A 16483-nucleotide genomic window follows, 5' to 3' on the forward strand; every position below is an offset into this window, starting at 1 on the left:
AAGATAGATGGCTACTTTTAAAATCAAAAGCAAGACAAATAAACATGCTTAGGATGATACCAATAACTTCATATGCTTAAAAAACTGAAGAGCACCTGATTCCACTATGTATCCTGACATGAGTACAAAATTTCCACACAATGATCATGTTCAATACTGAGCCACTGTGGCTGGGCTACCAGCACTTTTTCTCATTGAACTATTTGACAGAAAAAACCAAAATATTACAGAAATATCTTTGAGAGTATAATATATATGTTTATTGAATTTATCAATTTTGAGTGTGTGTGCGTGTGACAAAAAGTATGCATGAGCAGAAAGAAGAAAAAAAAAAGAATTGAGTATTAAAAATGTTATCATCTTTCCAAAAGACTAACAAGTGGCTCTAAAACAACATGCACATGTTGGGCAACCATAATCAACCCCTGCCCCTCCCCCTCAAAACTTGCTACTTGATTTCATTTCAAAATAGAAAACTTGCATTTCCTACCATTTCTGTTTGTGTCCAAAAGGTTCACACACCTTTCAGAAGTTCTGCAACTAACGTCTTCTTTATGAAATCCCACCCAATACAAGCACATTCTAAAACTCATAAAAAACAAAATTGTAGGGTAAGGGATGAAGGCATTAAAAAAACAAACAAAAACAAAACGAGCAACAGGTACCATGGTATTTCATCAGGTATTAAATATTTTAATATCTTAGCTGTATACATAAATTCACTAGAGACATTGTGCACACTCACTGTTGCCAGCAATATGTAACTTGACAATTCACTTCTATAGTTACAAGACAAATCATCTCACGACTCTTGCGTTTTACATGAATCCATAAAAATGTGTATAGCCAAGACCATATCGCCCCTTGAACAGGAACGAAGTTGAGAAGACTTAAACAGTAACTGATATTGTTCTGGTTCTCAGACAACATGCAAAAAAGACAATGTGTGAAATTGTATAGGTTTACCGCCCCTTGCCACACAGTAAGGTTATTTAAGAGGCGGGACCTCTGAATTTAACTTCCATCTAAGACATTAAATGCTTGTCACTCCTATGACAAAATTTAAAAACCTGTAAGAGTAACTACATTGACCTGCACAAGAAGAAATTGCGAAAAAGCCTGATACCATTATCCAACAGGAACCAGGTTTGACGGTTCAGTTGAAGGTTAGGACTTTCATACATATATTATATATGTGATAAACTCAAAGAGCTCTTAATAATGTAAAGGATTGGTAGCATCTCCAACAGTAGTTCACTGACAAGACCATGTCAAAAGTGACTGCTAAAAGACAAAAAGGATAGGAAGGGGAAAAGGGAATAAAAAGGCAACATAAGATTATGCAAAATTGCATATTGTACTGTCGATTTGAAAAAAGCTCCAAAAAAACAACTAAACAAACGAGAAAATGCTCTAAAAAAGTATGACAAACATGCCCTTGCTTTTTCCAAAAGACTTTCTGCATTTGTAATAAAAATGAGTATGGTAGTCTTTCACAACCCAGGCTTAGGTCCCAAGGCATCATTCTTCTCTTTCAGTTAAATATCGATACATATTAGGACGTTTTACAGAAAAAAAAATAAAAACCACATCACCTGGGCATTAGGACTATACATGGAATAAAGTCTGTTTTAGTATTGTAAAGAATTACAGTATTCCCTTGCCATATAGATCACATTTCACGGACTTGTATATCCCAGTTCTTTCTAGCTGAAATGAGAAATCTATGGAAACTCTATAAACAACAATATAGAGAAAACCCATGTATAGGAAGTTTTAATTTGGAGTAAAATTACTATAGGCAAACATCTTTTTTGATATCACTGATCTCTCAAAATCTGAGGATAAAAAGGGTTTTTAAGAAGCTAGGAGAGGTTCATGGTAGTGCAGGGAGATACCATGAACGCATAAATTAAGAAATAAATATATATATCTTTTTTATTCTGCTTCACAGATTCCCCCCATTGTGAAAGGTTCTGGAAGGTAATTTCCAAAATAATCGAAGGAATACTGTACTTCAGTCAGCCTATTTCAGACCGGAGAAAAGAAAAAATTTAAACTTCGTTATAAAAAGTCTTTTCAAAGTTAAAGCTACTCTCAACAGACAAAAATATTAACCATGTTTTCCTTGTCACCATCTTTTCTCTTGGCTACAGGATTACAAACAGCTCTGGTGCTCATCCAATCCCCACAAGAGAGTGCGATCATTTCCTAGCAAGAAGAACTTAGGTGACACAGAAATGTTAAAGCCATGAAACAATAACATGTAAGCTCTCAGGCACTAAACGAAGTAAATGTTCCACCACAGACCGGTTCCCTTCTCCACCTATTTTTTTCATATCACCAAAAAGACCTTTACTTCAAGTAGAGTTAGGGCCCCGAAAGTTGATCCACAAGTTCACTCAAATCTTCCAATCATCATCCTCTACAGTGATTGAGGCATAGGAGCAATAAGAAAAGCCAAATAAACGTAAGAGAAATTCTGACAGAAAAATCAGACACAGCAAAACAGAATGAATCAAAAACTTTTTATAGTCCGGTTACACAATAAACTTGAAAGCAACCCTGCATCAACAGCTCCTTTGATGTACAGTCACTGACAATGATGCAGCGTGGTGGCATTTCTCAGGTGTCTCATTGACAAGACGGAGAATTTCTGAAACTAACTGGCTGGTCAGCAATAAGAAATGCCCCGCTTAGCATATAAACAACAAAAAGGGGAAGGTGAAGTGCCAAACAGGAAACAAGTCTGAAGCATTCCTCCTAAATAATCTCAAGGACATTTCAGACAAAATGGCACCCCCCTCACTTCAGATTTCTGGCACAAAGCACCGTACCATCTCCCACACATTAACTTTGAGCCAGAATTTTTTGCAGCCTGAGGAATGACTGCACCAGTGAAGAAGGAACTTGGATGAAGTTAAAGAAAAAGAAACAAACAAGTATGTAAACAAAATCATGGCAAGTGACTTGTATTTCAGTAATTTTTACACAGCTTGGAGAATAGATGAGCGCACATAAGGAACGAGCATTATCAAAAAAGAAACAAAAACAAAAAAACAACACTTGTGAAATAGACATTGCATTGTCATTCCTCATTTACAGAGCACAATTTTCACATTTAAATTACATACAAAACAGAAAATATATAAAAGAAACAATACAAAATGCATGGTTGCCAAAAAACAAAAACAAACACCACCCTTACTGGCACTATCACCAATATGCTGAGTTTCTAAACTCAAATTTAACTTTCCCTTGTCAGTACAAAAGCATCCTTAAGACTAAACCATGTTAATATACCAGATAAATATCCAAATTGATAATGGTTGCATTTCCCTGAAAATTGCAGTCCTAATGCAGATGAATTTCCTTCAAATTCACAAAAATATTACTTTATTACCTTATAAAAATAGTCACATGCTGTCTGTGGAACCTTTTTTATTGTTATCGACCAGCCCACAGATATCACAAAGGGAACAACAGAACTAAAATGTCAAATTTTACTAGGTCACTAATGAAAGCATGATTGATGGACAAATCCAAGGCCAATGAAAGGGTCCACGTTACCCTTTTTAGAAGTACCAAACGACAAACACACTTACACAGCATGAATTCTTAAATAATAATTCTAAGCAAAAGGATAATACAGACCATGGGGGTTTTTTTGTGTGTTTTTTTTCTTCTTCTTTATATCATGTAACAGGTGACATTATGTTGTTTGTATAACACATGACAAATGATTTTGGTCCAGTCATAGCATTTTCACGTGGTCCTGATCTTCCCCGGAACATAGTTTTTGTCAATAACCGGTTCTTGCAGGAACATATGCAAACACTTCTCGTTCTGGGCTAATGGGTGGCCAGCAACTCTGGGAAAAGAAAAAGTTGGAAAAAATTGAACAGCTAATAGCAAAATTCCTCCCACAGTAAACCTACTGTGCTTTCTGTCACCTCATTAAATACTATGCAGAAGGCTATTATCCCATTGTTATAGAGGGTCACCAGAACACTTCATGGCGGCATGTGAACATTTGATGAGGAGCCAAGGCGAACAATGCCACATGCGGGTGGGAGGGGGCATATATCTGTAGCTCAAGAATGGGAAGTGTACGAATGGTACACCTTTGAGAGAAACAAATAATTTAGTCTCCATGAAAAAAAAAAGAACAGCACACTTACCCTTTGCAAATCTACAGCATACTCTGTGCTACACAAAGTCTAAGGAAGATCTCGTCAGTTGTTTTAGTAGAGGGATTTACGGCGCTCGCAACTGCATAAGGTCATATGAGCACCAGAAGATTAGAGGTGTTACAAGAGAGTAACAAACATAAAAAAGAAGAAAGGGAGATAAGGACGATAGATGTTTGATAGGAAAGAAGAAGCAAACCACACCAGAGCACCCGCCAACCACCCACAGATCTCGTCAGTAAACTTATAGATTAGGTCATAGGCTATTTGGAGTTCGAGACGGAAGGAAAAGTAGTAATAGTTATTTACTTGTGCCAGACTCCTCATATTGTTATTAAAAGCAATTAAGGGAAGCATATCAAAACAAGTTTTTGAGAGCTTTTTATTGTAAGGTATTTTCCAAAACATGTGGTAGGCTTTTCAAAGATTTTAAAAGGTCATTTAAAAATAATCTGAGCCGCAATATGCAGGAAAAAGTCTCATACTTCGTGCTAGATAGCCTCGGCAGCTTTCATGAAAAAAGCTTTTACAGCATGCAGGAATAAAAAAAAAAGTTAATATCTCCATGACAACCGTTTGGTCACAAGAAGCAATGGTCTAAACAGGAAGTGCAAAACAGTCAAGTGAAAAATAAACTGAGCGATGAGGGAATGAGGAATGAGTGTTACAAAAACATGACACAAGATGTAGTAATCTTGGTGATTTTTTTTTTTTTTAGGCTGACCTTTCTAACAGATGCAAAACAGAACATTTCATTCTTCATTCCATGACCAAACTCATATCAAATGCTCATTTTGAATCCAGTTGGGATGATTAACAGCAATTTCAGTGCACAATATGAAAAAAACAAACAACTGAACTTCTTTAACACTTTGCAGGCACTTGGCGCAATTATGTGCAGGTGAAAATTATCCGTTCTGGTCACCTGGCGTACTTTTACGCCAGGTCCGAAAAGTCTGTTGCAGTCACTCTCCTGGCTGGGCGACCAGATGGAGTGGGTTTTTTTTCTAAGATTAGATCTAAATGAAACTAAAGAAAAACTGAAAATTAAACTACAGTGAATTCAGTGCACCCTTTAAATGATTCTGAACCACAGTTAATTTTTTCAAGTTCGAAAATTAAGCGGTTCGGAAGCTTTTAGCGACCAAAGTGACAATCTTTCACAAATATAATATATATATATATACTCTTTAACATTTTTAACTTCACACCTCATATTAAACGCAATATCTTGATTAATACTTAACGAATCTGTCCGAAATTTTCAGCTTACGTGACAAGTGTAAAAATTTCAAATTAATTGGAAGTGTAGTTTTTGAGCTACACGCTTCTAAAATATGTGAAGTTAAAAATGTTAATTAGTACAGTCAAACCTGCCCTGACGGCCACCTCTATAAGACGGCCACTTTACATTTCCCCCCTTGTGTTTTTTTCTATATAATTTAACTGTGTAAAACTGGCAACTGTCCAGCGGCCACCATAATTTAACACACAACCCCTTTCACACTAAACAATAACACCTGTCTTAGACGGCCACCTTAGAGACTCCATTACGTTTTGTCATAAATTGAGCATTGACCCCTGGCGTTGTGTGCAAGCCGCCATAATCCAATCACCTTTCGTTGTAGTTAGGTAGTCCCTCCAACCGATCACTGTTGACCAATAGGTAACAAATTTTCAGCTGCTGGTGAGGTAAGCGTGTGATCCCTCATAACCATAAGCCCCGCCCAGAACTCGTACACAAATCATAAGCGAGATGAGTGGTCTCTGTTTATCCAGTCTGTAACAAAGTAACAAAGGACGTCAACATGAACTTTTGACAGAAGTGTCGCTCGTTCTCCGAGTGGTGGCGATCCATGTGTTTGTTTTACCACAGCACTTGGTCCTCCTTGTCTGACACATTTCGATTTATTGTCACCCTTGAAAAAAAAAAGACCCCCCCCCCCCCCCCCTGTAAAAACAACAACAACAATGCGGCTACCTTCGGTTGGGACCTCAGAAAGGAATGGTTTGTTTTCTTCATCTTGATCAGTCTTGCCTAAGACGGCCCCCTGTCTTATGCGGCCACTTTTCTTCTTGACAATGGATGGCAGTCTTACACAGGTTCAACTGTATATAGATGTCAATAGCTTTCTAGATATATAAGTTTCAGCGTCTCCAAATCTACACTAACATTACAGTAGTTTCCGCCTAAACGCACGCCATACAAAGGGACGCTCCGCTCAAACCCACACTTTCGTCATATGACAGGTTTTTTACTACATAATTTAAACGTACAAACGCACGGTCACTCCATCTAGAAGTAAGCTCTGATCCGCAAAACACGCTGATGGGTAAAGTTTGACAAATGGAAATTTATAACCTACTTGTTCATTAAACCACAAGAGAAATGTTTCTCTGAATGTAGAGACCTATGATTCTGATGTCGTCCATGAATTTGCGGTCGGGGGTGGTCGCTAGGACAGCCACATAGCTGGGCTGTCATCTCTATGACTATCACCAACAGTTTCCTCTTATGCTATCTGTTCCCGACATTTTATGGTGTATATCATTACATTGAGTCTGTCTTTCTGCCCTCCCTCAACGCTTTTGTATTCTTAACCGCAGTCGGGGAATCCTTCACAAAACAGTCACGTGTCACCACATTATCGGCCAAAGTGCCTCCCTCCCCCCATCCAGGGGAGGTCTCTAGAATATCAAGGAATTGAGACGACATGGCATGCACGATGTACACATAAGCTTGTTTGACTTGCAACTTAGAAAAACAAACACGTTGCGTTCGCTTTTGAAGGTCACAATTGAATTCAGTCGAGTAGTGCTATGATTGTAGATTTTGCCTCATTGTGGAAGAAAAATCTGGCTGACCCCGACTCAATTCAACTGAATTTGATTGGCAGTGTGCACTGGGTATTAGGTCAAATACTTCTGGTAGGATGAGGAAAATAAGGACCGCATTCAAAATTTGAACCTTACTTGTTGATAAACTGTTCAAGTCCCTTCCGTCTATCCTCGATGAATTCATCCTCAAAGATCCCATCGTCTCCTCTAAAGGGAAGCTGTCTTTTCAATGCTTTTCCTGGCAGTGGGGGCACAACAATCTGTACAGGGGGAACAGAACAGAAGTAAATTGAATTAATCATAACCTGACCAGATATCAAATGCCACACCAGTGGAATAAAAGGATGGTTATCACTGATATCTTTTTTTTTTATAGTAGAGGGTTTTACCGTGCTCGAAATGCATAAGGTCATATGAGCGCCAAGGGGTGGGTGTCAACAGAGAAGTCTTTACAGGGAATCAGACTTAGACTGCTCACCTCTCTAGCTTCAACAGCACAAGGTCTGCTTCAACTATCAAGGCACTCCGGAAATAGCAGGTCACAAGAGAGTGACAAACATACACAAGAAGTAGAGGAAAATGACAATAGTAAGGATCAGGAAAGAAAAAGCAGCAGTTCCCAGTTGTAGATCAGGCACAGTTATGAGCGTGACATGAGTCAGCCCATTTACAATTCTACTATGCTTGAACGAGAAATGTTCCCCCCTTTGGGAATGACCTAAAAACACTACCGTCAGTGGCACTGCCCTGGTGGGGTACTGATATCTTTGAACATATACTACGCTTCAGAAAAACAGAATATAGCAAGATTGCAATAGCACAGAGGAGCAAGAGAAGAGTAAAATCACAAAAGTACAGATTCTACTTGAAGCATGATTTTAGTTTTAGTACAGGTTTTACGGCGCTCACAACTGCATAAGGTCATAGAAGCATGATTGAAAGTAAAAATGTTGTTTAATGCACTCATAACGAATGAACTTGATAATATGGTGGTGTCTGGCAAATAGTACGCTGGGTAAAAGCACAACCTGCTTTAACTTAAAAGTATCACTTGAGCCTATTTCCGGGTATTTACTGGACGCGCCGCCGGCCTGATGGTCTAATCCCGTGTATTTACTGGATGCGCTTTATCAACTGACATCTCTGGTGTTTTTCGGTTACAAGCTACGGTAGGCAGCAAGCCAACTGTTTACCCACTTGTTTTGTTTCACTAGAAAAAAGTAACGTGCAATACTTTTTTTTAGCTGTAACGGACTAAGCCAGTCACCCCCACATTGTGATAGATGATTTTATTATGAATTGAACACAAAAAAAAATAATTGTGTCACTCCCAGACATTGCCATTTCATAATACTGATAAAATAAAAACTATTTGGACAAATTAGACGCAGTTTTCTTTTTCTATAAGAATATTTTTTTCTGTTTTTTTTTGTTGCTTTAAAAAAAATTATGATATCTTTCAGTCTTTTTGTGGGCAACGATTCAACATACCCAAAAACAGTCAGGCTGCAATAGTTGTTGGATGAACAATAGTTCAGGCTCAACTGAGGTTAAAACACACTCGCAGTGCAGAACCTTATTTTTTTAAAATGGTTATTTATCACTTGTAAGTGCTCCGTCAAATTGACAACTCCATCTAATAGCAATCATTCGTGTGTTAGTGTCAGAAACTGATCGGTCATAAAATGATTCATTTCACTTGGAACTGATGGAAGAGAAGCAAACACCCATGCTCTTCTTTATTACTTGAAACTGCGGCTTTGCCAGGGAGAAAAATACTTAGGGACCTGGTGTGAGATACCTTGGAGTCAGATACCGACTATATGAGTTTCAACAAACATGACAAAAGGAACAAAGGGAATTGTTCTTTTTTTTCCCTATGTGACAAAAAAAAATAAAGACAATGAAAGAAAAAGCATAAATGTTTGGATATATTGTGCTTAGTGCTTATTATTGTCATTCCTGAAATCAGCTGTTCGGTCTTTAGACAAATTAGAATTTTAAAAAGTAACAAAATCTTCAAATAGCATCTTGCTTACTTTGCTGTCCCTTTCCAGTTCATTTCGTAACCATTCAAAGTCACTGTATCTGCGTCGTACACTTGATTCTTTGAGCTTGAAGACAGGTAGATTTGTCTGAAAAAAAACAAACAACAAAAATACATTGAAGTTATTTTCTCACATTCAAAATTATATAATACTGAAAAAAATCGCCAAAAACAACATAACAATACCCATACCTATCAATCAAAAGAAACACTAATAATATAAGAAGTACAGGCAAACTTCGTTATTTTCAAATATCGCCCATCTTGGGGTCAGCATGAAGTTGGCAGTCTAAAGGGGCTGGAGGTATAAAATGGGGTTCTAATGCTCACCTCTGTCAGACAGCCCTGACTGCTCAGCATCAAGAGAAATTATTCTGCTGTGTGATCTACTGTTTCTGAAAAGTTTAAATAATTTCCTCTGACTATTCTCAATATTTTCAGGGTTTTTCTTTTAATTTTAATGAAAGTTGATAAAGTTCAGTTCGGAATCCCAAATATTTTGCAGATTTGGATTTTTGATACGTCGTACACAATAAACACATTCTTGGCCTACACTATTGCCCTCAGCTTAGGTTAACGAAATTCGCTGTCACTGATTTTTATCCCACGCTGTGCTCGAAATATTTTGCTATTTGTGAGTTTCCCCTATTTTTGGAACCGGAGTTCCCTTTGTCCAATTTCTGGGTTTTGTTTTGTTGTCTGGTGGCCGAAGTCGACCACAACGCTAACGTGATGCTCATGCCGATTTAATTGAAAACAGCTCGTAATTTTAGAAATTCTGAATCTATACGATTCAATTGACTCAGAATCAGATGATGAAGTGCGAAATAATGGTAGTTTGAGATGAGAGAAAGAGGTAGATCTCCTGTCGACAGCAGTAGGCAAGTACTAATACTAGTACTAGAGTCTAGTATGACGACTAAAGATTTAAGCGATGACCCTTGAAATAGTGTAGCCTTAGTCATCATAAGCTTATCAATTTAGCTTTCTTTGCTTTGATATATATATTTGTGTATAATTTAGGAGAGAAACAGCAACACCCTCACAACAACAGCAAACATATTGTACTGGCTAGTTTGGCCCAAAAAAAAAAAAAGATTTAATCCCCAAAATTTGTCATTTTTTGAAAAGCTATAAAACATGATGAACAAAATAACACAGAATCAATAATCTTTCTATTCTGTAAAGTTCAACATCTCCAACTGAAACTGGCCAAGTTTCATAAATCTAACATGAATAAGTACAGAGTAACTGGATTCTGAAAAAGGTCCAAAAAAGCTTGCAGGCAGCGGCTTAGTCTGAGCTAAGGCGCTGGCAGCAAGTGAGTTAACATCTTGTCAAATTCATGTTCGCCGTACTCCAGGCTTTAGCCCAACTAATATTTTTCCAAGGGCAAATTGACATTGGCAGGGGGAGGCCACGAGAAACATGGAGGAGATGCGTGGAAAGGGGACATGAGAGAGATGAAGCTCACTTGGAATGAGCTCGGAAGGAGTTTGTATGTGGCCTATACCCTGCCAGGGGTGAAAGGCATTGATGATGAAAGTGACACTGAGCAAATACAGGGGCTCTATACACAGAGAATGTATGTTAACACTGTTAAAGTTAGACAGCTGAATATAAAGCAGTGACGTAGACTGTCAGGGTCTGATTGTTTTCCTTCTTACACACCAGGAAGGTGGGAATGGGTTGGAGTTGCCAATGGCACAGCATGTAAATTCTCAAAAATCAGACTCAATTTAAAAATTCACCTTAACTGTTCTTAACAGCACTTGCTACACAATAGAGGGAGTCAACAGTTTCAATACCCATTCTTCATATTGAGTAACCGTAGACTCTAGTGTAGAAGTATAAGATGCTAGCCTAGCGGAAACTTAGATCAAATTTTTAGCTTGCACCAAATTGGTGCTGCAAAGAGGAGTTTCACGCACCTTTCTTCTTGTGCGGGAAGAACGATGCCTAGATTTCTCTACAGTGACAAAAATAACTTTGGTGCAAAGATTTTGCTTGCTCCCACCAGACACGACCGCAAGCGGTGCGACGAGCATAAACCCTCCTCGCTGTCTGTCTCTTCACTGGCGCGCGTGCAGCCAGCGGGTGACGGATCGCAAGGATGTAGGCTAGGCCTATGTAGATCTAGAGCACTGACTGGTTTAGAATAATTAGAAAAGGGGGAGGGGAGGTGGTGAAGGAAGGCCAGGGTTAGGTGGAGCGCTAGCACCAATAGCACCCCGCCACTGGTAATAACGAAAAATGTTTATTTCGCATTTTTAAAATAATTTTTAAAAATATATTTTTTAAACGGAAATTTTTCCATTTGCGGAATTCTGCTAATTTGTGGAAATCCGCAAAATTGCGGAAGACTGGAAGCCCTGTCTTCATGAAACTCAAAGTCTGTGAAATCCACATTGTTATCAAAGTCAATTTCAATATTTAAAGCTGTCATGAATTATTACTTTTAAAGTTCTTGTCACTACTGATTGGCCTGTAACAGCTCTGGGGCCAATGTGATTTCTGATACTGATATAACTTTTACCACAGAGTCCATTGTATGGGAAGGAATCCAAGGGCTAATCAAAGAGAGAGAGGGAGATAAAGTGAAAAGACGAAAAGGAGAAATAATTTCCCTGAAATATTTTGCGGGTCAATGGAATATTATCGTTTGAACTTGGCTCCTACCATGGCCCAAACTGGAACCCTTTTCATTCCTTTTCAACGTCATCCTCCTCTGCAATAAATTCATAGTCAGCATATACAATAATGGGAAAAGACCTTAATAACTGGGACTGCAATACATTTATACCCAGCGACGGTAGAAACTTTCCACTTTGGTTTTTGTAACTGGGCCCTTGTTCACGTGAGTTAGTAAGTGAGCTAAATTTTGTTCATCACTCACCATGTACTCGACAAGGGTTCCATGCAATTTTTTTCCTGCACAAAAATTTAACGACGTGGTCATGTGACCCACAAGCAAATTAACACATTTTTTGACTAAACACATTACACCCTAACTCGCCCAGGACTGCCCGGGAATTCCCTTATGCGCTCCACCCTGACTTGCCCGGAACCGCCAGCGTTGACCTAGTGTCTTTAGAAACGAAGTCTCGTCAAAAACTCTGGGGCCGAGATTTTGATTTGCAGTTATTGCAAAAAGTTTTTTCTTTCGTTTGATACCGAAACGAAATTTTTCGGGGGAGTAGTTTTAGTATTAGAGCCGAACGAAGTGAGATCGCTTTACCGACACTTCATAGATGTCTCGACTTGTTGAAAAGCGACACAATTGAGTTTGAAAAAGGAAATAACGACGGATTTGAGCAAAAACAAGCATATATATGACAATTCAGATGACTCAAATTTTGACGAAAATGTAGCAAGAGTTCAGGGCGATTCCGATTGATCAGACTAGAAAATCTAGAATGTAGATCTAGGGCCCGACCCCGAGGCTGAGAGTGAGAGTGACGGTTCGGACACCCCGATTGAACTAAAGTAGAACATTTCCACAGTTTGCGCATACATAAAGTTATATTTTTCTGAAACTGCATTCATTTTTCGTTTTAACTTTTATTTTTTAAGGATTTTTGGAATTTGTTTAGTATTTTTAAAATGTGATTTTTAAAGGCTTGTATTCACGGGAGGTGGGTTCCTTCCCCTTGCTTAGGATCTAACAATGGATTTCATGTCCAGACCCTTAGGGTGTAATGAATTAAGTTCCGCCGAAATTATGAAACCTTCAAAAATGTGCTTTGATCAACACATCAGCGACTTTAGAACTGAAAAAAACAAGTTACATAGACATTCCAGCTAGCTCTTTTGTCGTCTCAAATTGCTGTACAAGATGCCGAAGTTAAGGCCCCAAGGAGCGCTGTTGGACAATTTGATTACTGCAAGCTGTACTATCGGCCCGTAGAGTGGCGAGGATGCTTCATTGCTCCCAACCTACCATCAATCCTGAAAGATAAGCTCCAAGTCACTGGAGTTAATTACACATGCTAGGCAAACCACAGGTTGATGCTGCTGAAGAAGACAAGACAGATTTTGCTCTGGTATCTTTGAAATCACTTTCTCACAACGACTAGCTCTTCACTTCAATTTCATACAGACACTGGAAGAGTCATCAGCGATAGAAGGAAAAAACTACGGCCTTGAAACACATTCGGACATCGAGCAAGGCGGCCTTATTATGACCAATGTTCGCCATCTTTCCAAAAATTAAGCTTGAACTGACTGGGAGCTATGAGGGAGCTCCCAAAACAACAAGAGTGGAATGGACTGCCACAACAATAAATTTGTCAAGAAACAGAAAGCTGACTCCATCAATGCGCAGAACATGCCAAGCTTGCATCATTGCAAGGGGCTACAATGCCCGCTACCAACGTGAAATTTTGAAATCAAAGGGTACCAGTTTGTGCTTAACACTATGCCACTATATGAGACACGATCAAGAAAAAAAACGTAACTCACTTATTGAAATACTTTGCAATATGTCTGTGTCAGTTTTTGTTTCTATAGGTTGAATAATAAACACAATACAGGCTTCTCTCCATGTGGAAAGTTTCCATTGCCTCTATGTATATTTATTGGCAACAGCAACATATATATATAACGAAGTGGCTAGCCGTACTTAAGTACTGCTAGACTGGCAGTCTAGCCGTACTTAGATCTAGGTTTGGCCCTATCGACTCAAACCTGTTACTGTTAAGTACACAGGTCTCGTTAGATCTAGATCTAGTAATTATTCAGGTTCAAATACATGCAAGTGCAAGTCAGTAAGGCACCTTTTGGTTTTGTCTGAAATACAAATACTTTAGGCATTGCAAACTAAAAATTTCATTTACAATTCAGCCATCAATATTAACCCTGGAAGCGCGCAGGCCCTATATAAAGGGCGTGAGCCGGGCTACCCGGGAAGCGCGCACGCCCTATATATAAGGCTGACCTACTTCGACCGGGAAGCGCGCAGGCCCTATATAAAGGGCATAGACGCTGACCCTTTTCAAAGGAAAATTCCAGTGTTCCTTATATGGAAAATGACGTAGTCAATTACAGGCCAAAGTTATAAATAGTGACCAATGACTTTGCAAGTTATCTTGACCTCGTAGAGCGTCTCTTGGCCGAGATATCGATCGATAAAGTGACGCGGTCCCGCTGAGCGACTACACGCTATGTGTTATCACTAGTTTCGCCGTGCTGATGTACTAATTGTTGAGTCTATCGCGTTCTCGGCATTGTTTGTATTTATTTGATCGCTGATCATTTTTGAATGGCTCATTCTATCAGCTTAAAGAAAATATATGCTTTTTATCATCCGTTGAGCCGTAAATGGTCATTTTTCAGTAGCAGGTATACATTTCGGGTATCTCAGCTGTTTCCCCCCCCCCCCCCCCGCCAAACCCCCGTGTTCACAACTGATCGGCCGTGGCGGCGGGGCATTTTTGGCGGGTTACTTCTGGTGAAACGCTGAGCGCTTCTAGGGTTAAGTACGGCTAGCCTGACAGTCTAGCCGTCCTTACGTACGGCTAGCCTGGCTGTCTACCCGTACTTAAGTACGGCTAACCAAGAAGTCTAGCCGTACTGCCAGTCTAGCCGTACTTATCTTAAGCCCTATTAACATTAGAAAACAGGAGGTTTAAAATACATGCACTGTCATTAAGGCACCTGGTTTCGTCTCAAATACAAATACTTTGGGTACTGCAAACTAAAAATTTATAGGAAGAGGCTAGCCGTACTTAATGACGGCTAGACTCGCGTACTTATTCTTAATATGATGGCTAGACTGACCATTAAAAAAAAAATAGGCCTACTGAATTGTTATTATACATTTTTAGTGTGCAGTACCTAAAGTATTTGTATTTGAGACGAAACCAGGTGCCTTAATGACAGTGCATGTATTTTGAAACTCCTGTTTTCTAATGTTAATAGGGCCTAAGATAAGTACGGCTAGGCTGGCAGTCTAGCCGTACTTAAGTACGGGTAGACAGCCAGGCTAGCCGTACTTAAGGACGGCTAGACTGTCAGGCTAGCCGTACTTAATATTGATGGCTGAATTGTAAATGAAATTTTTAGTTTGCAAAGCCTAAAGTATAATTTGTATTTCAGACAAAACAAAAAGGTGCCTTACTGACTTGCATGTATTTGAACCTGAATAATTACTAGATCTAGATCTAATGAGACCTGTGTACTTAACAGGCTTGAGTCGATAGGACCAAACCTAGATCTAAGTACGGCTAGACTGGCAGTCTAGCCGTACTTAAGTACGGCTAGACTCTAAGTCTAGCCGTACTTAAGTACGGATAGCCACTTCAAAATTTATATTTACAATTCAATAGGCCTATTTTTTTTTAATGGTCAGTCTAGCCATCATATTAAGAATAAGTATGGCTAGCCCAGCTGTCTAGCCGTACTTAAGCACGGCTAGCCAGCCAGTCTAGCAGTCATTAAGTACGGCTAGCCTCTTCCTATCCTATATAATCAATTACAAGACTTGACACAATTTACAGTTGCTACACAATCAAGTAGATCCAGATCAAGACGAGATCTAATCTAGATCTAGATCTAGATTCTAGTAGGTAATGAGAACAACATTGTCCTTGCAGCATGCATTAATTTTACATATGATAGAGACCAAATAATAGCCTATCAAATAGTACTACAACTGAGACAGTTTTTGTTATAATATGTGTTATTGACAATTTAGACAGCCGTCGGCTGAGTACCATCATACTCATACTCATGGTAGGCCCATAGCCATACACATAAATTGATAATGATCATATGATGGCATGACATGACCATGTCCTGTGGTGAAAGTTGTTACTCAACTAGATTCTAGGCCAAGTCTCATTGACATTATTAGTCAGTCAAAAGGGTGGGGGAGGACGAGGATATTGATAATAGATAAATCAGTTTCTATTAAAAGAGATCCCATGGCAAGACCGGGTAACGAATTCAGAAAACGGTACCCAGAAAAAACATGTTAAACTTCATTGAGAGCACGATTTCAGGAACTGCGGGGAGCCGTTTACGTCGAAAGTCACACCCCCTTTTTGAAGAGCTCCTTTGGGCTTTGACCACTGAAATCTGACGACAAAGGACTTCCCTTTTCCATTTCTTACCTTCATTCGGACTTCGTAATCAGTGTATCGTTTTTTGGCTACACCGTGAGTCTGTGGATCTGAAACATCGATTTCCAAAAAGTTCGCTGGAGGTGAATACGCATCTTCTAGGGTCTGTTTCTTTGAGGAAATCCTCGCTGTGGCTGTGGGGGTGGTCATTTTTCTCTATTCACTTCAACGACGGAAAACAACCCCTGCGCAAGAATTGATGACGACACGGAAATGTGCGCTCCTTATAACACAGAAATCTGTGACGTTCACAAACAAGTTTGCTAAGGGGCGCTACTCTCGCTCAA

At 39.2% G+C, this 16483-nt stretch overlaps 1 protein-coding gene across 1 annotated transcript; it reads right to left on the reverse strand.

Annotated features, from left to right (window-relative positions):
- Positions 1-237: 237 nt before the first annotated feature.
- On the reverse strand, positions 238-16412 carry LOC101861244 (sorting nexin-12). The gene is made up of 4 exons (XM_005088840.3): positions 16188-16412; positions 9068-9163; positions 7164-7288; positions 238-3871 (listed from the first exon to the last, which is right to left on the reverse strand). Exons 1-4 carry the CDS (start codon positions 16344-16346, stop codon positions 3766-3768), a joined length of 486 nt encoding a protein of 161 aa, XP_005088897.1. The 5' UTR covers positions 16347-16412; the 3' UTR covers positions 238-3765.
- Positions 16413-16483: the final 71 nt, after the last annotated feature.

The sequence above is a fragment of the Aplysia californica genome, unplaced genomic scaffold, assembly GCF_000002075.1.
Source record: "Aplysia californica isolate F4 #8 unplaced genomic scaffold, AplCal3.0 scaffold00001, whole genome shotgun sequence".
Lineage (NCBI taxonomy): Eukaryota > Metazoa > Mollusca > Gastropoda > Aplysiida > Aplysiidae > Aplysia > Aplysia californica.